Below are 14641 nucleotides of genomic sequence, written 5' to 3' on the forward strand. Positions count from 1 at the left end.
GTGTCACATGAAGTTCACACCTGCACATGTATAAAATCAAAATGGATATGAATGAAGTCATTCTGAAATCAAGCAACTTCAAGGATGTTTGGAAGACCTACCACCCCTGGAAGCAAGCTTTCCTTCTTTCCAGTTCCGGTGTCCCATGATCCATTATAATCATCTAAGCAGCAGGAAGACTGACCACTAGTTGGGGGTACCCTCTCTACTTTTCCTAAGAAGTTTCACTGGATATTTTGGAGCCAACAATTGTATTCTATTCTATTCCTTCCAAAGAGAAGCTAAAAGCACCAAGTTTGACCATTCCCCCTGACACTATCAGCTGCCCTCTTTATATAATCTAAGGTCCCTGGCCCTTGCCATCCTTCCTGCCATTGCACCCTTTGGACTTCTTCCATCTGCCTTGCAGCTGATCTTGCTTTTAGATATTTAGGTTCCCCTAGTTAAGTCTGTGTGCTCCTTGAGAGTAGGGCCTGTTTTGCTTGTATCCTACATGCTTGACACATAAGAAGCTGTTGATAAATGCTTTTTCATTGATTCATTCATTTCAAAAGATGGAAAAAAACAAAGAAAACCAACCATCAAATCCTTACATGATACGGTCAGTGAAATAAGGCACTAAAGCTAACCATCCTATAATACCTCACCAGCAAAAGCTCAGATTTCATTTCCCTTTAATTTTTCTCCTAGATACACTTTAAATCCCTGGAATCTTAGCTAAGGAAGAGGCTGCACAGTCTAACCACTGCTTGGACAAGGGTGTTTTCCACACTATACTTGACATGTGTCAATCAGTCTCTGCTTATGGATCTCTCCCTCTGTCCTCATAGGGACTCACACCCTTACCTGCGGGGGCTCTGCCCAAAGGAGTATACATTTTGATCACCAAAACCTCAAAAGGACCAGGCCTTAAACCCAAAGCACTCTGGCCAAGGACAGGTTCCAGTCCAAGCCTCACTTGTCATTGTTTGGGTTCTGATGGCTCTGAGCGTGAATAGTGAGTGCTTCTGTTTTGGACCTCTAGATGGATTGATTTCTCTCTCTCTGTCTCTTGGTCTCTCTCTCTCTCTGTCTCTCTCTCTTTTTTGACTAGGTAAAAGGCATTTTTGCCTCATTTCTTACCTAGCTTTAATCACTGGATGTGTTACAGCCTCAGACAAAATGAGACCTGGGAAAGACCGTAGCCTAAAAAGGACAAGGTCTCCCACTGCATCCTGGGCCATCTCCAGTTGTCCTGATCTATATGTTGCCATTGGACCCAGATGGTTCCAGAGAGTGAGGCTGATGACTGTACAGCTCTGCCTCACTTAAATCCAATTCACTTGCAAGTCATAACATTGATCCTCTGGGAGAATGCAGGACAAACAACAACTAATCTCTAATGTAGGGCACCTACTACTTCCACATGTTGCTCATTCTATTTCTGGATACCTCTAACTCTTGCAAGTTTTCTCAATTTTTTTTTTCTTTAACTATTTGGGTTTGTTTTGGTAAAACCTGAGATGACTTAATGGTATTAAATTGTTTGAATTCATCCAAATGTTCTAGAGCCTAAAAGCCATTTCTGGATCCTGATTTGGTAATCAAATATGAGGAGTATCAATGCTGGCTCTGTGTTATCTAAGGTGCCATTTGAAATAACATAGCTTAATGGGAAAAGGGCTGTATTTGGAGTCTGAAAAGCTACATTCAAGACCTGATTCTACCTTGCTACCTTTGTGGCCCTGGGAAAGTCACTTAACTCTCTAGGATTCAGGTTCTTTTTCTACAAAATGAGAACAAAACAGCTTTGGTTCACGGCAGCACGAGACTCTAAGGACTAATCACAAATCTGTGGCAAATGTGACTGGAGATCTTCCCAGTTGATCTGGAACAACTAATGACTACCCTTTGCTCTGGGTATTCAACTAGTTTCAATCTCATAAAATTGTACTACTAGCTAGTCCAAACGGCTTCATCTTTCCTGCAAGAATGGCATGTAAAATCTTGTCAAATGTTTTGCTAAACTTTAGGCAAATTCTCTCTATAGTACTGCCAAGATCTACTAGTCAGGTAACCATGCCAAAAAAGGAAATCCAGGTAGTCTGGGATGAAGTGTTTTTGATAAGGCTTTGCTGGCTCTTTGTGACCACACTTCCCTTTCTAGATATTCAATAATCATCCCTTAGATAATATGCCCTATAACGTGGGCCAAACAAAGTCAAGCTGATTAGCCTGGAGTTTGCAGACTCTATTGTCTTTCTCGAAAACTGGGACCTTTGTTCTTCTCTGATCCTGAGCGTGGTGGCCTGAACCCTAGGCATTTTTATTCTGTACTTTTAGTTCCACCATCATACTTCTTGGCAGAGTAAAGAGAAGAACTGACCAGCTCTAGTTCTGTTTTCTTCCTATCCCCTTATCCCAACCATCTTTGAGGTTCCTTTTTCACCCAACTGACTTGAAAACTCACTTTTATTCCTTGGGTTTTTCTTGCCAATGTCAGATCACTCTTGAGTTTTCCACCCAGAAAAGGAAATCCCACAAACATCTTCTTTGGGAGCCATCATACTGCTCCAAAGTTCTTCCTTAGGTCTAACCTAAATCCTTTGCACAGAAATTTTATTTAAAACACGAAATTTTGAAATTAATAGCCCAACTGGAATCAGAGAAAGCAAAGATAAGCTTTAACCATAGTCTTTTTTTTTTTTTTTGGTGAGGCAACTGGGGTTAAGTGACTTGCCCAGGGTCACACAGCTAGTAAGTGTCAAGTGTCCGAGGCCGGATTTGAACTCAGGTCCTTCTGAATCCAGGGCCAGTGCTCTATCCACTGCGCCACCTAGCTGCCCTAACCATAGCCTTTTAAACCAATTAAAATCCTAGATACTAACAAAATGAAGTAGTATATAAAAAAAGACTTGAGATCTGTCTCAAGACTATCTGCAGGCAATCCCTGGAAGGTAAGGGATCTATACATAATTTCAACTATGGCATTCAGTGAGGCTAGAGAGATTAAATCATTTTGCCATCTAATCGTTTTACTTTTTAAGAAAGAGAATGGAACAAAAGTTGTCACATCTGCATTTTAAGGGTCAGTTATGAAGATAAACAGAAAAGAATTCAAGATGTCACTAATGGGTTTTCTATAGCAGACAAGGCAGTTGTCTTCTTGATAAGCCAGGATGTAAGTCAGCCCCTCTTTTTCTGCTCAGTTCTCAGGTAAACTTCCGTGTGCTGTTGATGCTGGTATAAATAACTGTGTTTCATCTAGCTTCCTGAAGAAGCAACCCAACTAAATGCTGTCACTGTGCTTCTCTTTCATCTACAGACACCAAAGACTTTTCACAACAGCCCTGGGAGGCAGATATTATCTCTGCTTGACAAAGCAGGAAGCACTCCCAAAGGGAAGCTTTCTGGAAAGCTTCGAAGGGACTCAGTGGCAAAGGGAGGGGAACTGCAGGAACACACTCACAACCAGAACATGGCACGACTTTTGGTCTTTTCTTCTTCCAGTTCAATGGATACATTTCAGATATTCAAATAAATGACGTGCCCTTTTCACAAACTATAAATCAGTTTTACATTCGAGAAATTAACTATATTTATATTTTCTCCTCACAAATCATCTAAACAAATGAGTGAAGCCCCAAAGAAAATCCCCTAGGGTATCAAGAGTAACTGCATCATACATCTTGATTCTGGCCTCTTAACTTACTGCAAAAGAAATGCACAACACCCTCAGACTTATAGTGATGAAGCTACACTGTTCCAGTGATTAGTCAGAGCGCTGATTTCCAAAATACACCCAATTTATAAAAGTGGTTCGTGAACCATCAGACATTAGGAGGAACTCAATGTATTTAGGGTGCAGGGTGCTGAAAGGAGGAGCCCGATCCCACCCAGTGAATTACTTGGGCAATGCACTAACACAAGCCCTTGGATAATCCGGGCACTGCCGTGTTGTCACTTTCTTCCTTATACGGAAGGAAAAATTCACTTTGCAATTCACACAAAAGTAGGTTCTTATTCTTATTATTTTCCAAATTACTCAGGAGTTGCTTGCATTCAAGTATGCTATGAGGTTTTCTGGCTCAATTTTACCCACAAAAGATACTTACAAAAAGCTAATTACTGAATTATAGTCACATTTCCAAGCTCTTTCACCCTCTAGAGCATGTGAAGAAAAAACTAATAGGAAAAATTAGGATTGGAATGACAATAGATGTAACACAAACCCCATAATCCAATCGTAGTTTTTTTGTTAAGCAACAGAAAAACACAAGATAGTTATGTACTAAAACCAAGGATATTCTGACTCGAAAATTTAGATGGATGCTTTTAAGTGTGTGTGGGGGAAGCTTTTTCCTTTAAAAAAAAAAATGAACATAGTATAACAAAAACTACAGTATGATCTTATATTTAAAAAACCTAACAAAGTAATCACAACTCACACAGTACTTCCTTTCTAACTCCCCTTCTTATTTCTGTGTGTTTATTTACATCTACAAGGATGTGTAGCTCTATTGGGGCTGATCCTGGACTTGTGATTTTCTTGATAAAGGCAACTCTTGGGTGAAGAAATCCCCTAGAGACTTGCTCACTAACACCTCCTTCACAATTTTTAGTGTGAGAAAGTCTCCAGGGATATTGAAAGGTTTAGTGATCACTTTTCAGATATTTCTGCCATTTTGATGGGTATCAGATTACCCCTTAACATTGGTTTAATAATTTTCATTGCTTTTGAAGAGAATTGTTTCATATAAAACATGTGTGTATATGTGCATATATATTTACAATTTTTGTTATTCTTAGTCGTTCATTACGTGTCTTCCGGTGACCAGACACTGTCTTTATGAATTTTTTATCAATTACTTATAGAAAATAAATGTTAAATTTATATAATGGATTTTTTATTTTCAAAATATTTTTGAGTAGAGTTTTTCTTTTAAATAGTCAAATCTATTACTTTCCCACTAAAAAGAATTTGGTTGGTAAATAAGAACTGACCATCCCTTCAACAATAAAATAAAGCTACTATTTAATTTTCTTTTAACATAAACGAACATTTAATGTAGAGGGCCTAGGGGAAATTATTGTGGTGTATACTGAGATACCTAAGCTCATATCTCATCTTTCTGGCTCTCCAGTGCTACCGTCCTTATTTATAAATGGTTCATCCCCTTCTCTTAGCTATCCATCAATTTCTCAAACAGTAAGCCTTTTTTACATATCTGGTAATATTTTGGGGGAAATATTCAGTTCCACTAAACTATTTTCCTGGTTCTTCCCTAATATAAAATGGAGTTTTATAATTTCAACTGAGAAACACCCCCCTTCATTATGTTCTTCCAACCTGTCCAACACCCTCAATAATCTTTTTTGTTCTTTTAATTATAAAATTTTGTTCACACACAGAAATGTCTAGAATCATTAAAAAAAAGAATGGGGGTGCAGTGGGAGATTTAGAATGGCACCCATACATCAGAAGCTGGCTCATTCTCAATGGCCACTCCTCTTCTCCCTTTTGAGACAGGCCCTTAGCTGCCAGTTTTGGAACCCCAAGAAAGACTGACCACCTTTTTCTGCCCTAAGACTGAATTACCTTGGGCAGAGAGAGGGTCATGTACTTAACAAATGGGAAAGCTGCCTCGGGTGGATGAATCATTCAAAGTACAAATTCTTCGGGAAGGAGACTCCCAGGGATACCCTCCTACCACCTGCCCCTAATAGTCCTCTCCAGACTCAGAAGATTGGGGAGAAAAGGTTAAGTTGATACACTTTTTCAATGAAATTTCTATCATTAAAGACCTAGGAAAAAGGAGGCAGAAAAGGTTCCATGGAATAGGTTGTATATTTGTCATCTTTAAAAAACTGATCAGGAATTCAGGGGCATGGGGAGGGTGGGTTTGATTTTAAGAACAGAGAAAGTGCACAAAGACCAAAGACGCGGAAAAGGGAAAAATGGGTATATGTTAAGGGAGAAGGAACAATCCAGTTTGCCTGGAGCAAAGATTACATCAAGAAAGTGACAGAACAATAAGATTGGAAAGACAGAGCTGCCCATTTGAGACAGGCTTTGAAAGACAGACCGAGAACTCTACTTAGGAGGTGACAGTTTGAAGCAGATCAGGGACATCATCAGACATGTTCATTAGTTCAACTACAGCTTGTAAAATAGGCTAGACTAGGGAGAGGGTGGAAGGGAGAAAATTTTTCATTACATGGGCTAAGAGAGTCTGTGCTAGGAAGAGAATGGAGAAATATTGTGGTAGGGGAATAAATAGGAATTAATAAGTGATAGGCTAAGGTAGGTGAAGGAAAGGGAAGAGTGAATAATAACTCTGAGACTTCAAACATGGGAAAGTGGGTCAGCGATTCTACCAAATGCAGAAATTGTAAAGTCAGAACAAGAAACTTAGTTTTGGGCATATCATAGAATCTAAAAAAAACATCAAGGGCAAGCAATCTCCTCAATTTATAGGTTACAAAAATAAGGCCTAAAGAGGTTAAGTCACAAAGGTGATCCTGGCTGTGGTGTGTTCAAACATACTTCATGCTTAGTCCTAGGCTGCCAGGAAGGCCCTCAGGAGAGATGTCTTGTATGTTCTGGAAGGGTGAAGAAAGGTTAGTACTGAATTAGCTTTGAGGAAGTGACAGATGAAGACATGGGGAAATAGGGTGCCAAAGAGAGCATAGAAAAAGGACGTAAGGCCTAATGGGCCAAATCTTGGAAAATGTATTCTTTAGGGGTCAAAAGGAGTGGAATGAACAAGAGAAAGTTTTAGTCTGATATCTTGAAGCTATGGAAGGAGACAGCAAGGAGTGGTCATTTACGTCAGATGTTGCAGATATCAAAGTAGATGAGAAGAGACAAAAAGACCATTCTGCTAGTTAACAAGAAGTCGGGATGACTTTTGAGGGAAAGAATCAGTACTGATGAGAACTGAAGTTAGTCTGTAAGTCTAAAGAGAGACTAGGAGGTGAAAAAGTGAGAGGCAATGATGACAAGAAGACTACTTTTTCAATAAGTTTGTTGGTAGGGGCAGCTAGGTGGCGCAGTGGATAAAGCACTGGCCCTTGGATTCAGGAGGACCTGAGTTCAAAGCCGGCCTCGGACACTTAATACTTACTAGTTGTGTGACCCTGGGCAAGTCACTTAACCCCCATTGCCTCTCAAAAAAAAAAAAAAGAAAAGAAAAAAGAAATTAAACAAGAATTCACTAAGTTTGTTGGTAAAGAGAGGATAGATAGGTGAGTAGAAGGGTGAAGGGAATCTTGTCAATTCTGTAGGCAGATGGGGAAGAATGGACCAGAGAGGGGTAAAATGAAGATAATCAGAGGGATGGCAGTTGAAGCAAGGTCCTAGAGGAGGAAGGATGGATATAATCAAAGGCAGTTATTTTCCTTTTAAGGAATATGAAAAGGACTGGCACTTCCTCCATTAAGCTGGCTTTAATCTCTCCTGTGAAAACTCCCCTCAGCTTCAAGGTAATAAACTGAAACTCTGTGATTACTTCTCATGTTTGTATATGTTCTCCCTATTCTTCCCCAAGAATAGACAGTTCTGTCTTGTGGTTATATCTCAGTATAATCATGCTCTAACATCTACTTTCTTAAAACTCAGTTAAACTTTAGGCAAGTCACTTCATGATGACAAGGTCTCTCAAGAATCCGAAATTGTTAGCTGGGTGGTAGTGAAGATACTGAGCAAAGAACATTTATTTACTCAGGACTAAATAATTGTGTGCTGGGAGCTATATTAAACACTTTCTGTAAAATAACTTCTAGTTTTACAGGCAAAAATGCTACAAGAACAACCCTCAATAATTCATTCACAATAAATTAATCCTAGGTTAGTTTCTCTTTCCACCTCACATACTTTGGACTCTCCTTCCTCTAGGTGGTTTGTATTCAAGGAAAAATAAACGTGTTTTTTTTTTTTTTTAGTTGAAGCAAAACAATCAAGGTAAAGCCACACACATGCACAAAGCATTTCATCATCAAATCTGCAAGCCTTCCCTCCATTAACACAAACAATCCAGGGCTGAGTTCCCAGGATCACAGAATTGGAGCTGGAAAGAGCCTTAGAAGCCCTCATTTTATAGATGAGGAAACTGAAGCTGAGAGAAGTTGCCCAGGGTCACCCAGCTAGTCATTGTTTAAGGCAGGATTTGAACTCGTGTGTTCCTGACACCAGCACTCTATTGACCAAACCCTCTATGAGCTGTTTTCCCTTTTTATTCAAGGACAGGAATTTGGCACCTTAGAAATTTTGTCTCATGTCCAGCACTGTCCTCCTATAAACAAGCAAGTGCTCAACAGATATTTGTCACTATACTTTTCTGTCTTTGCCTTTCTCTGCATCCCTAGGGCTTGTAAAATTTTTGTTCAGTACTGACTCTTTATGATTCCATGTGGGGTTTTCTTGGCAAGGATACTGGAGTGCTTTGCCATTTCCTTCTCCATAGCATTTGCCAGATGAGGAAACCGACACAAACAGGGTGAAGTAGCTTGCCCAGGGCCACACAGATTTGAACTCCTGACTTCAGGCCCAGATCTCTCCACTTTGCCACCTAGCTGCCCCAAAATAGCTTGGCAAATAGCAACGGCTTAATAAATACTTGCTGACTGATTGTAAATATAATTAATTCGGAGAGGAAAAATTAAGTTTTAAAGTCATACCTGAAACGGGCACATTTTCACTTCAGGCTTTACCAAAAGAAACCCCAAATAGTTCAAGGAAAAAGAACCCTCCCTTTTCAGGAAAGCGCTTCCATCTTGAATTACAGCATGTGCTGAGATCCCCCAAACTGAGTCAGGTCCTTCCCAGCCTAAACTCCGACCTGGGAGATAATTAACAAAAGCGCTTCCAGATGCTTTCTCCAGCCTCAGTGATGACACCATACCGTCCGTTTAAAAAGTAATGCTTTAGGACTGTTTGGACAGATCCTCCCGAAAGCCGAATTCATTTTAGCTTCCTGTTGTCTTAGCTTTACCCGCAGGCTTTAGACCACGGTTCTGCCCTTTCCCTGGGTGACAGCCCCTGCCCACTCTCGAACCCCTTAAATCCAATCCACTTCTAACTTCCGGTGCGGATTTGTGCTGAAGACCCTCCCTCACTAAAGAGGAGGAGATCCCGAAAGGACCCCTCGTCGTCTCACATCTCTGCCCTGTGAACAACCGTAAAGAAGCAGCACCACGACTAGGACGACGCTAAGTCCTGGCCGGGCCGCCGAGTGGAGCGAAGCCCCGGGCCCCGGGCAGCTCCGAAGGGAGGGAGAATGACAGCGGCCTGGGAGGGGAGGAGGGGAGAGGCTCCGAGGGCAGGATGGGAGCTGGCCAAACAGGCACACAGACACCCCCCAACCCCCGCCCCGGGGCCAGACACGCACAAGGGGGAACCGAAGAGGAGCCTGCGCGTCCTCGGGGGCACAGCCGGGACGGACGCACTCGCTGAACCCCACACGCAGCGAGTGTAGACTCCGGGGAATCTGGCAGCGGGCATTTGTTTACCAGGGTTGCCCCAGGCTCTGGCACTAAGAGGAGACGACAGCTCGAGCTGGACGGAGGTTTGGGGGGTGCCGTAGTCAGGGCGGGCGATCGATCGATCGATCGAACGGCGCCAGGCCCGGGTTGGAGGGGGCCTCGGGAGTCGTTTCCTGCTTTTACAGGGAGGGAAACCGAGGCCCAGGGAGACGGACCCCGCGTCCCGAAGCAGACGGGAGAGTGTAACGGAGGAGGAAGCCGAGGCCCCGGAGGCTAACTGCTCGGCGGGCCCCGTATGACACTCGGGGAGACTGAGGCCCGGGGGGAGGAAGAGAGCTGCCCAAGCGGGAGGCAGCGGGGGCAGCAGGCCCGCGGAAGTTAACTGACTTTCCCCAGGCATCGGCCGCATTTTACAGACGGAGAAACCGAGGCTGCGACAAGTTACGGGGCTTGCTCGAGCACCGAAGGGGCTTTACAGACGGGGAAACTGAGGCCCGCGGGAAGGGACCCGCGCACGATCGTCCGGGCGCGACGAGGCAGAGAAGCCGCGGCCTGCTCGCCGGGCCCACTCACCTGGCCCACTTGCTCCGTGGCGTCGGCGAGAATGCCGTAGTTACGGTAAAGCTCCTCCACCGTCGGCATGATGGGAGTGGGGTGCTCGCCGGGCTCGGGCGCCGCTCCCGCCGCTGTGCCGGGGCTCCCGCTCCGCCGCCGCTGCCGCCGCTCGCTCCCGCCCAGGCCGCAGCAGCCGCCGTCGTCGTCGCCGCCGCGGCTTCTGGGCTGCACACTGGCCCGCCCGGCGTACCCCGCCCCGCGCCCACGGCCAGACGTACAGCGTAACGTCGTACGGCCTGACGGCGGGCGCCGCCGCGAGCGGCCGCCTCTTCCAGCGCCTCCGCCTTGGAATGCAGGTTCCACCCCCTAGCGGCCGGAGGAGCGAAGCGCAGCCGCCACGGCCACGTGTATGTAGCGCTTGGGTCTGGCCACAGTCCTTAGGTCTCGGAAGCTAGGCTGACGTCATCTCGGGGAAATGGCTTCTTTATGCAGATAAGGGGGAAGGGCTATACCGCTGGAAGGCGCAAATGGTCCAGCCTCCTCCTTGGAAAGATGGGCCTACTGAGAATCTACAGCTTAGGGAAATGTACTGCAGAACTTTTAAGTTTAATCAGCATCATTAATCGCTTTCTTTACTTTAGATAATCAAACGAACAAAATACGTGTGTATGCATGCATGTATGTATGTATGTATACATGTGTATATACACATGCTACAGTTCTTGGAGCCACAGGTGAGAGTCGGGGCGGCAGGTGGCCACCAAAGATGGAAAGCAGCCCTTACACCAGAGGGACTTGTCTTCCCTGAACACTCCTACAAGCCATAAAAGTGAAATAGACTTAGCTAAACAAATTTAGCTTTAGTGTCTATAGGTAAACTAAAGCTAGTTATATATTAAAAACTAGGTGGAGCTGACCTGGATTCAGGAAGACCTGAGTTCAAATGTGACCTCAGACACTTATTAGTTGTACCCTGGGCAAATCACTTAATCCTGTTTGCCTCAGTTTCCTCATCTGTCAAATGAGCTAGAGAAGGAAATGCCAAACTATTTCAGTTCCTTTTCCAAGAAAACCCCAAAGGGGGTCATGAAGTCAGGCACAACTCAACAACAACAATTTCCAAGATTTAGAGTTTACCATGGGCTAGTTGGGAAGGGAGATCTACATGCCATAGGGTTGGAGCCAGTTGAGATCCTTCCACAAATCATGCAAGTTCATTTACTTTGGGAGGCCTTGACTCTTTTTCCCCCTTTTTATCCCAGGAATGTAACATTGCATGGGACAGATTTCAGCCCGCCAAATAACCTCCTAATCAGGAGAAATAGACTGAAGCCCAAATAATAAAAACTAACAAAAGGAAATCATAATTTTCTTATGGCACTCTTCATTGATTAAATATGAATGGTGAGAGAGGCTGAAGAGTCTGGGATGATTTTGGTGGTACAAACCTGGGTGACGGGAGGGATAATGGCACCCTTGACAGAAGCGGAGAAGTTAGGAAAGGGATGGATATTGGGGGAAAATACTGAATTGTGTTTCAAACATGTTAATCTTGAAAAGTCTATGGAAAATTCTGGTAGAGATTTCCAGCCCAAAGTTGGTGATGGGTAATTGCAGCTCAGGAGACTAGGTCTGGGCTGTAGATCTGGGAGTCAACTCTGAAGTGATAATTGATCCCATGGGAGCAGTAGATTACCAAGGGAGAGGGTGAAGAGAGAAGCACAAACATAAAGAAACACACACACTTCTCCTTCCCAGGATATATTCCACACTCTCTGTCTGTCTGTCTGTCTTTGTCTTTTTCTCTCTGCCTGTCTGTCTCTTGATCTTAGCCTGCATGTATCCTTGGTCTAGTGTTCTTACCACCTTGCCCACAAGGATTCTTTTCTGTCTGCTTTGGGATAGAACTCAAATGTCTCCTTTTCTCTACATCCTGCAAAGTAGTACAGCCCTTCATGAGGATAGCACTGAAATTAATTAAACACTAAGAGAATTCTTACCACTGTGCTAAATATTCAAGGAGAATTAGGTTGAGATCAGTCAAGGTCCCATTCTTCAAGGAGTCCACAGAAAAATAGGGGAATGATGTATTATTGTATATAATCCTAATGTACAAGATTACATGATAAGTGCATTAAACAAGTCCAAAGATACGATGTGAAGTAAGAGTGGGAAGGTTACTGACAGGGGTGTGCCAGTAAATGTTTAACAGTTGAATTACAGGAAAAAAAATGTATGCAAGACAAACTCTTAAATTTAGTGTGTATCTAACATATTCTCCATCACTTTCTTAAGTCTAGAAGTGAACAGAAATCAGACCCTGATTTGTAGTATTTGCCAATTTCTGAGGTGCAAATACTCTCACTGCAAGCTGGTTAGAGCTGATTCCAGCACACCCCTGGGAGACCAATGTCTGCCACCAGGGGAAAAAATAAAGGGAAGGAAGGAAAGTGAATGTCTACATTTTGTTCATTTACAATTTGTGGTTATTGATAACTTTTAATCTCAGGATAGATGTCTGGGTTTTTCCTTGTTTGGTGCCTGTCCTTCCACTTTGCTAATGATTCTACCCCCTCCCCCAACCCCCCAGGTCATTACCCATGTGGGTCCTAACCCAATATTTCTTTTTGCCAATGTTGGGAATTTTCTCTCTTTTATCTTTTATGTGTAAGCATTAAATAAAATAAACACACAGCTTAGCATTTCTGTTAGCCAATAGGGTTTTATGGCTGGCAAATAAAGTTGAAATTGAAAGTAACAGAAAAAGAACAAATAAACTTGTACACCAAGCTAACCTGAGAAAAAGACAAATGGCTTTGCTAGAAGATGAAAGGGAGTCACAGGAGCCCATCTGATCCCTCCCCCTGCCCCATGTGCCCAGGAGAAATGGTCTAATCCTCCCCTCACCACCCCTCACCCCCATGCAGGTTAGGAGAGTTTTTCCATAAAAAGTAGTGGGAGATTTCCAGAGGGTTGGGGACAAAGGACTGAAACTGGATGTTATTTCCTCATTGCCTGAGCGCAAAGCAGCCTGGAGGAAATGGACGGGTTTTCAAATCCTGGACTAGTAGATCACTTTGCTCAGCTGAATCAATTCAAGGCATTCTTAATGCTTATCTTTTTTGAATATTCTCCAGTTCTGGTTATAGGTAAATCTCTTTTTGTTAACTATTGAATGGTCTAGGAGTGTCTCATTTTGTTCCACTATTGAACCCAAACTACCAGGAGACTGGCCAGAACCAGATCCAATATAGAATGACTGACCCCCCTTTGATCTCAGTTGCACATTTTCCTGACCCACAAACCCCATCCCAAAATCAGGGTCTGTAGCTCTCCTGGATAGTCAAGTCTCATGCCCCTTTCAGAGTCTTCCTTGTGGTCTTATCAGTGCTTTTCTAAAGTTCCCTAGTGTTTCTCTTTTCTAGGGTCTTACTCTGCAAAACCACCACTGTGTTCACATACATCTAAATGTGATTCCTCTATCATTGGCCGCTTCCACCACCTCCATTGGATTGTGATATTTATTGACTCTGGTTACAGATTTAAATTATTGAGATTTCATCAAGCCAAACAGGATTGGCTGGTACAGTCTGGCTGGGGACTCAAATCGCATATTTAACAATACCCATCAATAACAGCAATGTTTACATTTATACAGTGCATTAAATTTTACATAAACACTTTCCAAAAACGATCTCATTTTATTCTCACAACACCCTTGGGAAGTAGGTGCTATTATTGTCTCCATTTTAAAGATAAGGAAACTGAGATAGACAAACAAATAGAATGCAATTGAATTGCTCAAGGTGACTTGAGTAGCAAGGTTTAGCTACTGAGGTGGAATCTGAACTCAGGTCTTACTGACTCCGGGCCCAATGCTCTATCTACCCTGACATCCAGCTGCCTATCACAGTAGATTAAAGAGGGGATGAGAATAGCATTGAGACCAGGTTCCTTTTGAGACTAGAGTAGATGAAGCCCCAGAATGAAATCAGGAGTAACTTTATTTTCACTTTCAAATTGTTATTGGCTTCTGTTTTATGCACAGGAATTTTCACATATTTATTTTCAAATTATTTATTTTATTTATTTTTGAGATTATGTCTCCCTATCTCATCCAGGCTAGAATGCCATGACCATTCACATGTGCTATCCCTATAGTAATTGGCATGGAAGCTTGTTTTTCCAAAGGGGCCAGAGGGGGAAATGAATGAGGCTGAATGAAGTTAATAACTTCCTCATGCTCACACAGCCAGGAAGCATCAGGGTTGAATTTGAACCCAGGTCCTTTGACTTCTGAATGTCCTTATTCCCTAACACCCCTTCCCCATTTTATTTTTATTTTATTTATTTAATTAATTAATTATTTTGGCAGGGCAATGAGGGTTAAGTGACTTGCCCAGGGTCACACAGCTAGTAAGTGTGAAGTTTCTGAGGTTGGATTTGAACTCAGGTTGTCCTGAATCTAGGGCTGGTGCTTTATCTACTGTGCCACCTAGCTGCCCCTCCCCATTTTATCTGGAATGTCATTTCATGGCCTTTCCTCAGAGTCCATTTTAAAGAACCCTGTGAAATCTGTTTTCTTAAAATAGGCAGTTGGGCCCTGAACAGGGACAGATAAGCA

The 14641-nt window shown here is 43.0% G+C and overlaps 1 protein-coding gene across 3 annotated transcripts in view; it reads right to left on the reverse strand.

Annotated features, from left to right (window-relative positions):
- Positions 1-10246, reverse strand: part of API5 (apoptosis inhibitor 5) — a 34773-nt gene extending 24527 nt beyond the window's left edge. For all 3 annotated transcript variants that reach the window (XM_043969948.1, XM_043969947.1, XM_043969949.1), the window contains exon 1: positions 10036-10246. In XM_043969948.1, coding sequence (XP_043825883.1) covers positions 10036-10104 — 69 coding nt within the window. In that variant the 5' untranslated portion in view covers positions 10105-10246. The remainder of the gene's footprint in view (positions 1-10035) is intronic.
- Positions 10247-14641: the final 4395 nt, after the last annotated feature.

The sequence above is a fragment of the Dromiciops gliroides genome, chromosome 6, assembly GCF_019393635.1.
Source record: "Dromiciops gliroides isolate mDroGli1 chromosome 6, mDroGli1.pri, whole genome shotgun sequence".
In the NCBI taxonomy this organism is placed as follows: Eukaryota; Metazoa; Chordata; class Mammalia; order Microbiotheria; family Microbiotheriidae; genus Dromiciops; species Dromiciops gliroides.